This window comes from Rhea pennata, chromosome 11 (genome assembly GCF_028389875.1).
Source record: "Rhea pennata isolate bPtePen1 chromosome 11, bPtePen1.pri, whole genome shotgun sequence".
Taxonomy (NCBI): Eukaryota; Metazoa; Chordata; class Aves; order Rheiformes; family Rheidae; genus Rhea; species Rhea pennata.
Window position 1 is genome coordinate 17,363,698 of NC_084673.1, and position 13,952 is coordinate 17,377,649.

General features: G+C 42.3%; 1 protein-coding gene across 1 annotated transcript in view; it reads left to right on the forward strand.

Moving 5' to 3' along the window:
- The window catches only part of GRIA3 (glutamate ionotropic receptor AMPA type subunit 3), a 155,678-nt gene that overhangs the window by 105,811 nt on the left and 35,915 nt on the right, over positions 1 to 13,952 (forward strand). Inside the window, exons 12-13 of the mRNA XM_062584975.1 lie at positions 5,067 to 5,443; positions 12,889 to 13,087. Coding sequence (XP_062440959.1) covers positions 5,067 to 5,443; positions 12,889 to 13,087 — 576 coding nt within the window. The remainder of the gene's footprint in view (positions 1 to 5,066; positions 5,444 to 12,888; positions 13,088 to 13,952) is intronic.

Below are 13,952 nucleotides of genomic sequence, written 5' to 3' on the forward strand. Positions count from 1 at the left end.
AGAACAATTTGATTCCTAACTGCTGGCACGGCTTGGTGCTGGGGCATTGCCTATGAGCCCTGGCAGAGTGCTGTGCTCACGGGGTTCCCACACTTCAGCTGACCTGCATCCGAGCACAGAGTGAAGCACACGTCAGGAGCTCAGATTCTTTAATTTGAGCTTTAATTTCTTCATTTGAAAAAGACAATAGTAATATCTCAGAAGGAATTGCAAGTATCCAAATAAAGCACGTCTTGGATGGGGAATATGCTTAACATTGACCAGCCACTGCAGACAAGGCCTTTTGTAGTTTTAACACATTAATAACATTTTACACTGCTCAGCTAACACACATTAAAAATGCAGTGCAGCATGTTGCTAGTCAGATATTAGCTGCTGTTTCTGAATAAGTGTGAGCTAGTGTGTTAAAAATACAGTGCCCCCACAGCCTGGCCTCTCAGCACACCCGGATATCCTTGGGTAGAGTGGAGTCTGTTTACAAGGTAGCTTTTACCAGCAGGCACCACAGGTGACGTGTTGCTCTGTCTGACATCCTTTTCTGACGCCTGGAGACCTTAGCCTGCGCTGAAGAGTCCTCAGCAGCGCTCGCAGTCAGCGGTCGCTCCGAGCGTCATCTCCCACCGCTGCTGCTCACACCCTCGTTCGGCACTGCCGAGGGGGCTGGCGTTTCGGCTCCAGGCAGCGAGCACCCAGCGTGGCGTGCTCCTGCGTCGCTGTGGATGTAATCTCAGTGCTAGGTGGCTTCCCAGAGCAGACAGGGGTCTTGCAAAGTGACTGTAGGCCAGACCCACTTCTCAGAAAGCAACACACCAGCAGAGAAATTCTTCACTTCTGCAAACAGAAATAACTAGCAGGAGCAAAGCCTGTGTCTCTTGCTATCTCTAGTGCATGTCTTCAGAGTTAGGAAGATTCACCTTTAGCTCTGCAAGTAGAAGAATTTGATCCCTCCTTTTGGATTACAGAGATGAAATATCAGTTTTTTTTTTCCTTTCTTCATTTAAAGGGATGTTTCCATTTACTGGTTTTTCTCCCTCTCCTTAAGAGTCTTGAGATGTGCAGCCCCCTGGGGTCAGCTCTGAACAGTGCCTCTCATCCTCTCTAAATCCATCCTTCCCACCCTGGTAGGCAGAGACCACACAAGCCTCACAGGAATCCATGGCATTTCTCTCCCAGCTCAAATACAGTCAAGACAATGTTTGAAATGCCATTAGTCATGAGTGATTAGCAAAGCTGAGTTGTTGGGGTTCTCAAAACCCCCTCAGATTCTACACAGGGAAGGGGATATTTGTGGTTGTGGTTGGTTTGTGTTTTTTTTTTTTTTTTCTTAATCTAGTTCATTTTTATGAGTTCGGCCTATCTGCAGCCATAACAAGGAGATTCACAACTGTGCTGCAATTGCTAATGATCCGTTAGGGTGCTTTGAGCTCTCCAAAAGCATCTTTTCTACTATAAATAAAGAGCAGTTTGATTTTAACCTCTGCAGTGCTCTGCTGTTCAGGGAGGCAGTAGGGAACCAGGCTTAGGCCTTGGATTGTGGCTGGTCCACTTTCAGTGCCATAAATGTTGATGGTCTTCTTAGGCTCTGTGTTCCAATCCAGTCTTGTTCCCTCTTAAATCAACAATTGCTGCCATATTCATTTAAGAAGCAAGGGTGTTTGTTGGTGTTCCTGTTGTGCTGAAGACCCCGAGGATGAGGTCCAGCTGCAGTATTAGAAAAAAAAGTATCAAAAATGGTAGGAAAGCGGGAAGGCAAAAATGTGTCAGAAAAGAAAGTGTTCGTAACCAATGTAATACTAAAATGCAGTTATCTACCCAGATGTTCATACTGCATAATATGAATGAGGAAGTGACAGAACAGTCTTTTGAAAACTGGTTTGTCAGTGCTATGCAGAGCATTGACGTCCTCCTCCTTCCGACGAGTCCCACGGGAGCATGCTGCAGGATCCCTGCTCAGCTGCTCATGGAGGAGATGCAGACTTGAATACATGCTGCATCAGCACTCAGAAAGAAGTCCATAGTGTCTGCTTTGGCAATTAAAACGGGACTTTGGGAGAATTAAATTTCTCCAAGTCCAAGAAAATGCTACAGAAAGTAAATGCTCTCACGGCTGAAACAGCTGCTCCTGCTTGGACCAGCTGTTGCAGGGCTGCCCATCTACGCGCAGAAGTACCCGGCAGCAGGGCTGCCACCTGAGCTCCACTTCGCAGGCCCTGCAGGGGACCTGATCCATTAAGCGGGCTCTAATAAGGATTAATATGCGAGAACCTCATTAGTTCAACACCAAATGCAGTAGCCATGATTGAAATGCTTTGTCTTCCAGCCAGCAGTGGAGCTTTGCTACGTGCAAAATTGATACTCTGTGTACTTCTCATACCTGCTGACTGCTTATATTTAATATTTAATAGCAGTTTAATAAGCAGCAGCTAAAAGACTTAATATGTGTGTTGGGGGAGTTCTTCGGTGAACGTTCCAGGCTTATCCAGTCCTTTTCCCACACTCTTCTTGTGCCTCTCCACGTTTCTCTCTTACTTAGGCCACTGACACATTCATCTAAAGCCCGTAACCACGCAGGCATCCAAAAGCAACCGGCGTTCTCAGTTTGTGTATTCAAGCAACACCAAATTAGGTTTTTGCAGTAAGTGACCACGAGCCAGGTGAGGGTTTTCTCCTCAAGGAACGCAGCCACTCCAGGGGAAAGGCAAGCTGCCAGCACGCGTGAGCATCTAAGGGAGCTGAAGGGGGCTCTGAAAACACGCACCAAGGGCCGCGGTTTCCGAACGGCTTCCTTGCTCGCGGCACATTTGCTTGCTCCAAGCCGTGGCCTCGCGCGCCCGCACAGTCCGCAAGGAGAGCTTCCCGCGGGGCTGCAGGCCGAGCAGCGGTGCGGGGGGCAGGCAGGTGATCCGGGCAGGGCCGCTCGTGTAGGGCGGCTGGCGGCGGCGCCAGGCCTTGGTCGGACGAACCGCCGCTGACCTCAGCCTTGGCGGAGCCGGGAGTCGCCGCCGGCTGGCGGCAGCGGTGCTGAGGCACCGAGCGGCACGCAGCCCGACTCCGGGGCTGGCTTTACCGCAGGCCTCTGCCCTTTCTGCTTGCTTTAAAAAAAAGCCAAAACAACTATCTAGGAGAAAAAAACAGATATTAATAGCAGTCAAATACATCACCGAGAGATTTAAATAAAGGCATATTTGGTTCTTCTGTTGCACAGATTTTAATCACTTCTTATTACCCTTTCCTATTGCTTTTAATTCAAAACATCATCTACTTAAGTAGGTTTTAATTTTTTCCATCAGAAAAAGATACATACTTGCCAGTTGAAAACAAAAATCTGACTTAAAAGGTACAGTGTTTTAGGCACTTGCAAGTTAAACTTTCCATGAGAATTGTTGTTTGTTCTTTCTGAAATTTTTAATTACCCATGAATAGCCATCTTTAAATGGTATCAACAGCATGAATAGAGTATTTAAAATAGGACAGAAAATTACAAAAAATTTGTATATAATTATTTAGACTCTAGTGATAATGAAAGCTTTTTTTTCCAAAATGTTCTGGTCCTCTCTATTGCTAATACTGATACCTGCTCGACTATTTTGTTGAATCAAAAGCTAAGTTATCAAGTTATCGTGACTCGAATCTGCTGATACAGAAATACAGGCACAATTAAATATATTGGAAAATCTGCTCTGCAACGTTATTTTTAATCAAGTAACGAAGTAATTTTTTTTACTTCACATTCTTACGCTCCAGTGGAACCTGGAAAGATGTGGTGGCTGAAAGGGTGCTGGCTTGGGCTCCCTCGCACTGCAAGCACCACCACCCCGGCGAAGGAGGGACGCAGTGAGGCGAGGCTGTGCTCGCAGGCGCCCTGCCCCGGAGCGGGGCTCCTCACGGGGTCTACGTTACGCTGGGAGCGACGGCGTTGCGTTCTTCTCGGCTAATACGGGCTATTTACTACTCAGGGACTGCAGACCCGGGCAAGTGCTCGCCAGCGAGCACGGGAGGGACGGGCTGTCCTGCGGTCTCGGCGCAGCGGGGTGGCGGGGGCCGTCCACGCGCCCGTACGCCCCTTCCTGCAGCAAAGTGCCTAAGGAAACTTCTTAGCCCCAAGCACAGGCATTGCTGTGGTTACTCCTTGTGGCAACACAGATTGCTGCATTTGCAGAGGCTGCTTCATTCTCCGTTCTCTTTTATGGTGCAATGGGAAAAGCTGAGTAAGAAGAGTCATTGGTTCCTGCCACCCCACTATTTTACCCTCTTCTATCTCTTTTGCACGGGCATTTCAAAGGAATATATGGCTGGTAGTGCCCAAATCCAGCTAAAATTCAGTGACTTTTTTCTTAGGTTCCTCTTAAAGATCCTGCACTAACCAGTTAGTCCATGGAACTTGCTGAAAGAATGAAAAAGAAAAAAAATAAATATAACAAACACATAGCTTGCTCAGAGTCCTCAAGTCTAGCACGTGTACAAGGACAACCTCATCAGAAGGGGAAAGAACATGCTCTCCAACTAGTCTAAGAATTATTATTAGCTTCCCTTCATTGAATTAAATAATGAACAATGTCAAACAACTTGTTAATGAAAATAAAGATTAAAAGACCATCAAAGAATCCACGTGAATTTTAAATCCCTCTTTTGTTTCTTTGATGATATAAATATGATTTATGTGCTAACAATGGTTCATGGCTAGTCTGGACATTAAAATACAATTCTAGATGCAATCTAGGCTGACATTACGTACATTATCCTAGGAATTACAGTTACAGTTGGAACCTCACTGTCCAGCTTATTTAGTGTTTTATGCATCCATTTTAACTGAATAGAAATGTTGGGTATGTATCTCCCTCTGCCTTGAGGCCCTTGCACAGAATTGGCTGTAATTTTTCATGCTAATAATTTTCTATCAGCATTATGAAGTCCTTAAACAACTTTAGTGAGTGCAAAATAGCCTGCAAAGCAAATGTTATCTACTGACTCTTGTAATTTATCATCTGATTCTGTAACCAGAGACTAGACTGCAGTCATGTTGCCACTGTTTTGTAACTAACTTTACTTTATTTTTCCCTTTTCAGAGAGCAGATATAGCTGTTGCTCCACTCACTATAACATTGGTGCGAGAAGAAGTCATAGACTTTTCGAAACCCTTTATGAGTCTGGGCATCTCCATCATGATCAAGAAGCCTCAGAAATCTAAACCTGGAGTATTTTCTTTCCTGGATCCTTTGGCTTATGAAATTTGGATGTGTATAGTCTTTGCTTACATTGGCGTCAGCGTAGTTCTTTTCCTAGTGAGCAGATTCAGTCCCTATGAGTGGCACTTGGAAGACAACACTGAAGAACCACGTGACCCTCAGAATCCTCCCGACCCTCCAAATGAGTTTGGAATATTTAACAGCCTTTGGTTTTCCCTGGGTGCCTTTATGCAGCAAGGATGCGATATTTCTCCAAGGTTTGTTCCATATCATTCCATCACCTTTATGCATTTTATGGTCATATTCTAATGCCATGGTGCATATATGTTATTCTTTCAAATTTTTGTTTAATTCCAAATTTTTTTTGACATTCCATTCAATGCTAAGCTTCATCATCAAGCCACTCTGCTTGCTAACATTCGCCTCCAGTATGAGTGGCATTGCCTTATAATGCCATTTATGCATTTCTGCAAAATGCACCTTAAGTTTCTGCAAAACTTATATACACCATGTTGAGACTGTAAAATGCATAGGGTTTTCTGTTTTCAGCAATGCTTGGAGGGCTACCGTGTTTTTGCTGCATATCTCATTTTACGGTCATCTCCTTGGTGCATATAACATATTTATTATGTTTTGCAAAATATGATTTGTTTATTTTTTAAAAAGTCACATGCAACAGCACTTTAAAACACTTCCCCACCTGTCATGGCTTCTGCTAGTCTTTAACTTTCTTTGTGCCTAATTCCTCTATTTTTGTTCTTGTTGAACCATCCTTTCATCTGTTATTAATTTGCTTTCCACCATGTTTCCTGTGTTCAGGTCTCCATATGTGCCCCTCTAAGAGTTATTGTGTACTATCCTTTATGTGTATCATTACTGAAATCTCATCTAATCTATTGACTCTCTGCTCATAGTTAGTATGGTCCAATAAGCATTGCCAGTTTATTTTTTTATTCATGAAGACACTCTTTCTGGATAAGCCTTTAGTGAAACATGTTTGATGATAGTTCCATTTTAACAGAGAGCACTGGTATTAACAATTGTAGAATTATATTTCTTTTTTAAAGAAGCACTTTGAAAACCACCAGAGAATAGTGAAGTTCTCCCTAATTGGACAATGCATACCTCAAATGTTTTTTCAATAATATATAGATAATGTTTCTACATATACACTGTTATACTTGGGTGATGCGCCTGTGACAAGCAGTAAAGCTATCTAGTTTCTTAGCGATGGAGCAGAACTGATACTTTATAGGACAATATTTTAGAATCCAGTCTACAGCTTTCTTAATTATTAAAAATAACCATTTAGGACAAAGAGGTTGCAGGTTTTCCTTTTCGTAAGGTTGCTAATTAAATTAAGAGAGCCAGGTATTTTCTAAATAGTGAAAACACCTTAGCAATCTCCATAGTTTGCTACTTTTTTCACTTAAATCAGTGAAAACTTACCAGGTTTTCCTCATCAGTATAGTGGTATAGATCTTAAGCAGTCTCACTGAAACCAAAAAACTTCTGTGAGTTTCATGAAAAGGATCATGATTTTACCTCTTGTAATGTTCCTCTAAGTTTGCAGTCACTGCACGTTCAGATCCCTGACGATCGCGGTCCAGAGTGTTCAGACATACTAGCATACATCTGTTGCTTTTTGATGCCAGCCATTTGTATGTTTTAGAAGTTCTGCTAGCAGTAATTACATTTCATGTGTAACTGACAGGTGCACATAAATCTATTTAAAATACACACACAGCCTTTTTTCCTGGATATGACCCCGCATTAGTTTTTGCAGAGATGTCAGTGTTTCAGTGTGCTGCCTCACTGCATAGTTACAGCTTTTAGTCTATTCCTCATGTTTATACGCTGTGTTTCTGCTCTGTTCCTAAATTCTGTAATGAAACTGTGCCTTTCTGCTTGCGGTTAAAGGTGATGAGTAGTGATAACATTTAAATTGCTGTTGACCATGTGTGTGCTCAATATAAAGGACCGGGAAATAAGCACTGGGACATCACATGGAAAGCTGCAGGCATTGCACTGTTTCCACTAGGTCTGTTTATTGACAGTAAATAGAAGAGCATAGGATTTTTGTTAAGCTCTCATGTGACTCTCTTACAAGTTCAGTCATCTACCTTATATAATGAGTGGGATATATTCTGGTTTTTTCAGTAGTACCATAATCAGTGCCTTGGAAATACCTACAAGAAAGAGACAGAAGTAAACCTATTTATTTTATCTATCCATCACTAGCTGTTAGCTCAGTATTAATACATGACCCTCATTTGAAGACATTGCTCAGCTATTTTGTTATCTTTCATTATAACAGATTCCAGACAGTCACAAGAATTGTTACTGAAGGAAAGAGAAGCTTTATACCTTGTTTTAATTCCAGAAACACTGTTCCTTTGACTGATATGTTGCTTTAAGTTGATTTAATATCAAATTTCTTTTCCGTAGAAGGGACTATTCCCAAGTATTCCATTCTGAAACCATATCTTTGTAAGGTTACCCCATTCACAGTACATTGCCTATATGAATGTTTCATACTATTTTATTGCCATTAAAAGGGGCTTCATTCTTCCATTGTGAGTTTTGTCTGAATACATTTCTTATATGAGAGCGTACAGCACTTGTAGAGAGATGCCGACAAGCAGTCTGGAGAGATCACTTTTGTACTTGCTGAGAAAGGCTCTTTCAGCTGCCTTTGTGTGGAACAGCTGTGACATCTAATGACTAGTTAGATCTCTCCTCGGTGAGTATGCTGTGCGGATATTCCAGAGGATATATCCCTATACTCTCCTCTCTGCATTTAATAGGAGTCATCTAGCCTGAATCGGAGAGCAGCCGAAGGACAGTGTTCAGTTCTCCCCTTGACGGCATCAACATTGGTTCCAGCAGTTTTGTTCTGCTATCAAAGGCTGCGGTGTTTTCTGCCTAGTATTGAAAAGTACTGCTCAAGTATTGAAAATTCACTTTTGATGGATCAAAAGTGGGTTATTAAACTTGCTTTAATGTAAGATACGTACAACAAACGGAAACAGGCGAAAACACAGAAAAATTTGTAACACACTTTTGAGCAAAAGTATCTTTGAAATCTGTATGAGACCATGTATTTTCATTTTGCTCTTTGTTCATGTGGAGCAAAGGGCTTACAGTAATTAATTGCTGATGGAAAAGGACAGTGATTTTTATCGTTGAAAATGTTGCATGAGGCTAGATGTCTAAAAGGGTATATTTATTATATTTATTATTTGCTGTTTTCACAGCAAAAGATTCAAGAGACTCCTATTAAAGGCCATGGGAATGACTCTGTGTGGGACTTTCAAAATAGCAGAGAGCTGGGCAGCTAAATGCTTCTGAAAGTCCCACTGCTGATTCCTGTGATGAGAGAACAGAGCATCTCAGGTCAGACCTTTAGATGCTGTTGCCGTGTGTTATCTCACTAGCAGAGGTGCAGGCTGCCTGGCCAAACGAGGCACCTCGAGGAAGGCAGAGGGTTTGTGGGGCATGTGAGCAAAGGACAGAGCTCATAGCTTAGAGGGTACCAAAGCTGCTGCGTTCAGAATGAGAAGGGGTCCTAGACGTGCAGATTTTGCACCAAAGAAGTTCAGGGTTCTAAGCCAATATAGTCATCTCAAATCAATCGTAAAAGCCCAATTAAAATCTGAATAGAATAAAAAGCTTATTATTGCTATAGGAAATTACGGTTGTTTTATGGTCACGAGTAGAAACAAAATTCAAGCTATTGAATAAATAAGATTTTGTTTGAATGTATTGTTGTCCTGGAAACTGAATGTGAATTTGCATATTTATTTTGTTTTTCTCGTGTTACTAATTTGCTCTCATTTAACTCCATGCTTCCTTTTAAATTTCCTGTCAAGGTATGCACATTTCCTGTTTACTTCCTTTTAAAAATGCCATCTGGCCTTGTTTTGATTGTGTTGTAAATCTGTTATACCAACGCTTTGTTACTCCTCTCATTCGTTAACTCCTTAATTCACTTTAAAATAATTTTGTGCAATGTATTGATCTATTGAGGTAATTTGGAAAACTACGTGTTGGGATAAAGCACTAGTTATTCATTTTAAAATTACAACGCTGTACAACTGGACAGGTATGTCTTCATCAGAAAAAGCCGTGTTGGTATTAAAAGCTGTGACAGATTTTTCTATAATTATGATCTGAGTAATGGCAAACATATGTGGTTCACAGTACAAAACATACAAGTCATCTTTTATTACCATCCCGGTGTTTATGTACTAACCCTTTTTCTCCCTCATCCCTCCACACCAGCCCTGCAGTGGGTATAAGGAGTCTATATCAGCAGATGGACAGGGGGGAAGGGTGCTTTGGGAAAAGGAGGCTGCCGGGCCTGGCTCAACTGCAATCTGGTTCTTTGACTCTGTCTTTCTTTCCTTGAGTGTCAGCTTTGTGGTTTGTTTTGTTTTTCTTTTGCCCCATCCTGTGCTTAACACCGGTTACAGCTATGTTAGCCGAAGTGCTTCGTAGTGGCAGCTGCTTAATCTTCCTTTTCATGCTCATTGGAAGACTCTGGGAGAAACAACTCTATAGTGGCATCCAGTTTTTTTTCAAGTGACTTCTGCTCTTCTGAGAACTGCTCTAGACCTCACCCAAGAAGACCCCTCTCTTGCACTTCAGAGCCTCGGGGGAGTGCCTCCTTCTTCAAGGAAGCCAGCCAGGCCCAGCATCTCCTTCCTCTTGGCTGTTCTCCACTTTTTGTCCTGTATCCATCTGACTTGGTTTGTGCAGGTGGCAAGATCTCTGGGGCAAAACATTTTTACGTTTCTCTGTGTGTAATGTACTGTATGAACATGCAGCTCGACACAGACATTTTGTTGTTACAGCATTATGTGGGCTTGAGGTTTCATTACTATGGAAAACGCTTGTCTTCCTGCACATCTTCAGCCCAGCAGCCCATCTGTCCTGCAAGCAGAAGAGGCAGCTACTGATGCAAGTAAGACATCTCCTAGGGAGAAAGAACACATACTATTTTGTTTCCTATTGTTCCATTAAACTTATCTCAACACCTCAGCAAGGATCTTTTCTTCATCTTCCTATTTCAAGACCTGCTTAAAGCAAGAGGGCCACAGGAACCTGGAAACACAAGACAAAGCCAGTCTTCTTGTATTCAGCCAGATGTTACATCTGTTCCTTGCTATCCAGACTTACGCTTAACCTGGCTCTGAAATTGTCAGTCTTTCTGCTGGGAGAAGCTTGACACAGAAGATAGAAAGTGCGTTGTTGGTGTTCTCAGAAGATGGAAATTTATGTTGTGAGACAATGAACAAAAGGGGATGAATCTCTCTTGATGTAGCTATCTAAGAGTGATATGCTGTGTTTTAGTTAGACACCTTGGTTCCCTCCAGAGTCATGGAAGAGAGATGGGTGCCTTCAGTTTAATCCTATAGAAGAACAAGTGAGATAAATCTTGTCCTGAGAGTGCCTCTCTCCCCTCTTTCTCTCCATTGGCTCCAAAGGGAGCCTGCTTTACTAGCTTACCCTGGGTACATTTTCATAGATGGCTAAAGTTAGGTCTTAGCTCATGTAAGAGGTTTACTTGGTTTGTAGGTATCAAGTTTTACAAAGTAGCTAAAGATAAGACCCTGGCTAGTGAGAGAACTGGCAATGAAGGACCTTAACCAGCTGCAGTATCCCACAGGATGCTCACTTACTAGCTACAAAGAAAGTGGTAGAGAGAGGTAGGGAGATTCCTGACTCTCTCCATTGTTCTGTGTTTATATTTCTGCAACCTAACCTTGCAACTGCCTGTTCAGCAGCCTTCTTTGAATGAGCACAGCTGGACCACAGCTGCAAGCTGAAACTTGGAAGCCTTTTACTCTCCTGGGAGGCCCTCGCAAAAGGCCAGAAAGTCTCCTCAGCTTGCTCCAAGCAAGCAAATGCAGGCCAAAACACTGGAGAATTTTTCAGAGTCCACACTGCAAATGTCGCTGCTGCCTGGTGGACAGAGAGGGGATGCTTCACTCCTTAAGCTTCCTTAAGCATCACAAGTGCCTGAATTCCCTTGCGCCTTGCTGCAGCCTTGGCATAGCAGTCGCTGCCACTGCTGCCTGCCTGCCCTGGTCCCATGGTGTGTGCTGTAGTCCATGGCTACCAGCCTGTATCTGGTTATCCTTTCAGTGGGAATTGCTGATTCAGTTTCTTGGGAAGAGGAGAGTGGAGATTAATAGGGTTTCACCTCTTAATTTGTTTCTCCACATGCCTCTAACCTGTTCCAGACTGCGCTCTCTGTTTTTATTATTGGTGGTGTTTGCCATTGTTTTCTTCTTTAATGTAGGACTTTTTTCTTCTTTCTTTTTTCCATAATAGTTTTTTTTTTTTTTTTTTTTTTTATGGCTCAGGCAGTCTGAGGGTCTGGCCACGACTAGCCAGTTTACCAGCTAACCCCCCTTGTGTGAGTGGGGAGGGGGCATGTCACGAGACTTTTGCTTTTTTCCTGTCTCCATCTGTTGGTAGGACAACTTGTACCCACTGTCTGGGGATGGCACTGGGGGACTTGAAGGAAACAGATAAACAGGTAAGAGATTCTCTTGTTTTCTATTTCTTCCCTTCACACAAATTGATGACTACAACATCCAGGTCCAATGGATTTAATGTATTTGAGACTTGATTCTTCTTCCACTGATGTCAGTAAAGACTAACGGGAAAACAGATCAAGTATCTGTCTCAGCTACTGAAGTGATTCCTGGTCAACATGCTTTCTGCTAAGTGTAGGTTACTCACCTGGCTGTATGGAGTGGTGCTGGCATCTTTCAGGCCCAAACAGGTATTTTGAGCCTGATGCTCAATTGCTTTAAAGCAGCAAAGAGCTCTTATCAACACAGGATCTAGACCACTGGACAACTAGTCATATTGTGACCGTATGTCTAGACACTGACTTTTTTCATCCTTTTGTATTTTTATAAGTAAGTAGAAGAAATAGAATATGATTAATTTTTTTCTGCTTCTTTCTACATTGCTTTGGTGATGTGAATTATAAAGCATAAATATGCTTGATTTGGAACTGTGGATTTTAGACATGCAAATTTTAATTAACATAAAATAAACCAGCCTCCCTCCACATCCATGTGTGGCTTCAATCTCTAATTCCTGGTAGGTCAGGAAGAGAAAAAGGCACTTGATAATTTTTGTTTTACTTGTTTGAATGTTTGCTCAAATTCCTTTTTGCAGTTTACCACGTTTTACATTTTAAGAAGTGATGCAGCAAAAGATGCATTCATTTCTTCCAAGCTGGGCAATCTCTGCAGAGACAGCAGTGCTGGTGTGCTGCAACAGGCAAAACTAATCAAGGGAAAAGGCTGACTTAATACAGAAGACAAAAGTCTTCTGGCAAAACAGTTCTCCAGGAAAGGCTGTGTCATGAGGTTTCAGCAGAGCTTGTTCCTCCCCAAAAGTCACAGCCACCAGACAAGCCTCAGGATGAATTTGGCTCAGAACTATTTCTTAACTGATTGTCCTTGTTTTCACTCAAAGATTGAAGATAAAGTTTAACTAGGCAAGACGAGGTACCCTCAGAGCTTGCTGTCCTGGGGCAGGCTGTTAGGAGCTAATTTGTGATCAGCCTAGTCACAGATACTTGAAGAATCTGGACAAAAAGGTTCTGCACGTGAAAAAAAAAAAAAGAATCAAGGAATGTCTTCAAAGCAATTTGATGATATGTGTTTTTCCATAGATCTCTCTCAGGGCGAATTGTCGGAGGAGTCTGGTGGTTCTTCACTCTCATCATAATCTCTTCCTACACTGCTAATCTTGCTGCCTTCCTTACTGTGGAAAGGATGGTTTCTCCCATAGAAAGCGCAGAGGATCTGGCTAAACAAACTGAAATAGCCTATGGCACTTTGGATTCAGGCTCAACCAAAGAGTTCTTTAGAGTAAGTCTCATGATTTAAAGCAGTTATATTAAATCTCCCTTAAAGCTTTTCTAAACTGTAAATGCCTCATACATGGGGGCCATGGTTTTCAGTCATTCACTTCTACTTAACTGAAATAACTGTTCTGATGAAGACAGCGTTGTGCAATCAGGACAGGCTTGAGTGCAAATTTTAATATGAAAAGGCATTTTAACAAATCAGTGGTTTTACTGAAACCTGAAATATCTCAGGATAATAGGTGGAGTTTTTTAACACCAGTTTCTGGGTCTCAGTGTGTTGGGCAATAATGCAGTTGCTAGCACAACATTTAGCCAAGAAAACTCTTGGAGAAGTGTCTATCTTGACCTGCTTGTTCTGTTTGCCCAGCTGGCAGCCATTAGTGTCAGCCAGTGTTGGTGTTTGCTTGCCAGGATTAGAAGGAGGATGAGAAGCATGTGTTGCTATTTTACATTGATTACTGCAGTTGCTGTTGCTGTGTCTCCATTGCTCAGGAGGGGTCTGGCTGTGCCTGCATCAGGAGATAGTAGGTAAAACCTTTGCATCCCAGAAGATCAGTGTGTGTCTTACCTTGGTTGCTGAAATGCTGAGAGGAGTAGGGGGGAGGGTTGTATAAACTTGTTTTAAGACCTTCCTTTCTTTCTCCATTTGACAAGCCACAGGCAGAACCACAAAGAGCTTGGTCAGTCATTAAAACCTCTAAGACCTCAGGCCAATTTTCTGTATCTAAAAATTGTGACCTGAACAGCTCTTATTTCTGGCCTTTCCAAGTATTAACTGAAATGCTGGGCCCTTTTAGGAAGTTCCTGTTTCTCGCAGCACTGCCAATCAAATGCTATTCAAACTGACATTTTTGTATATAGAAAAG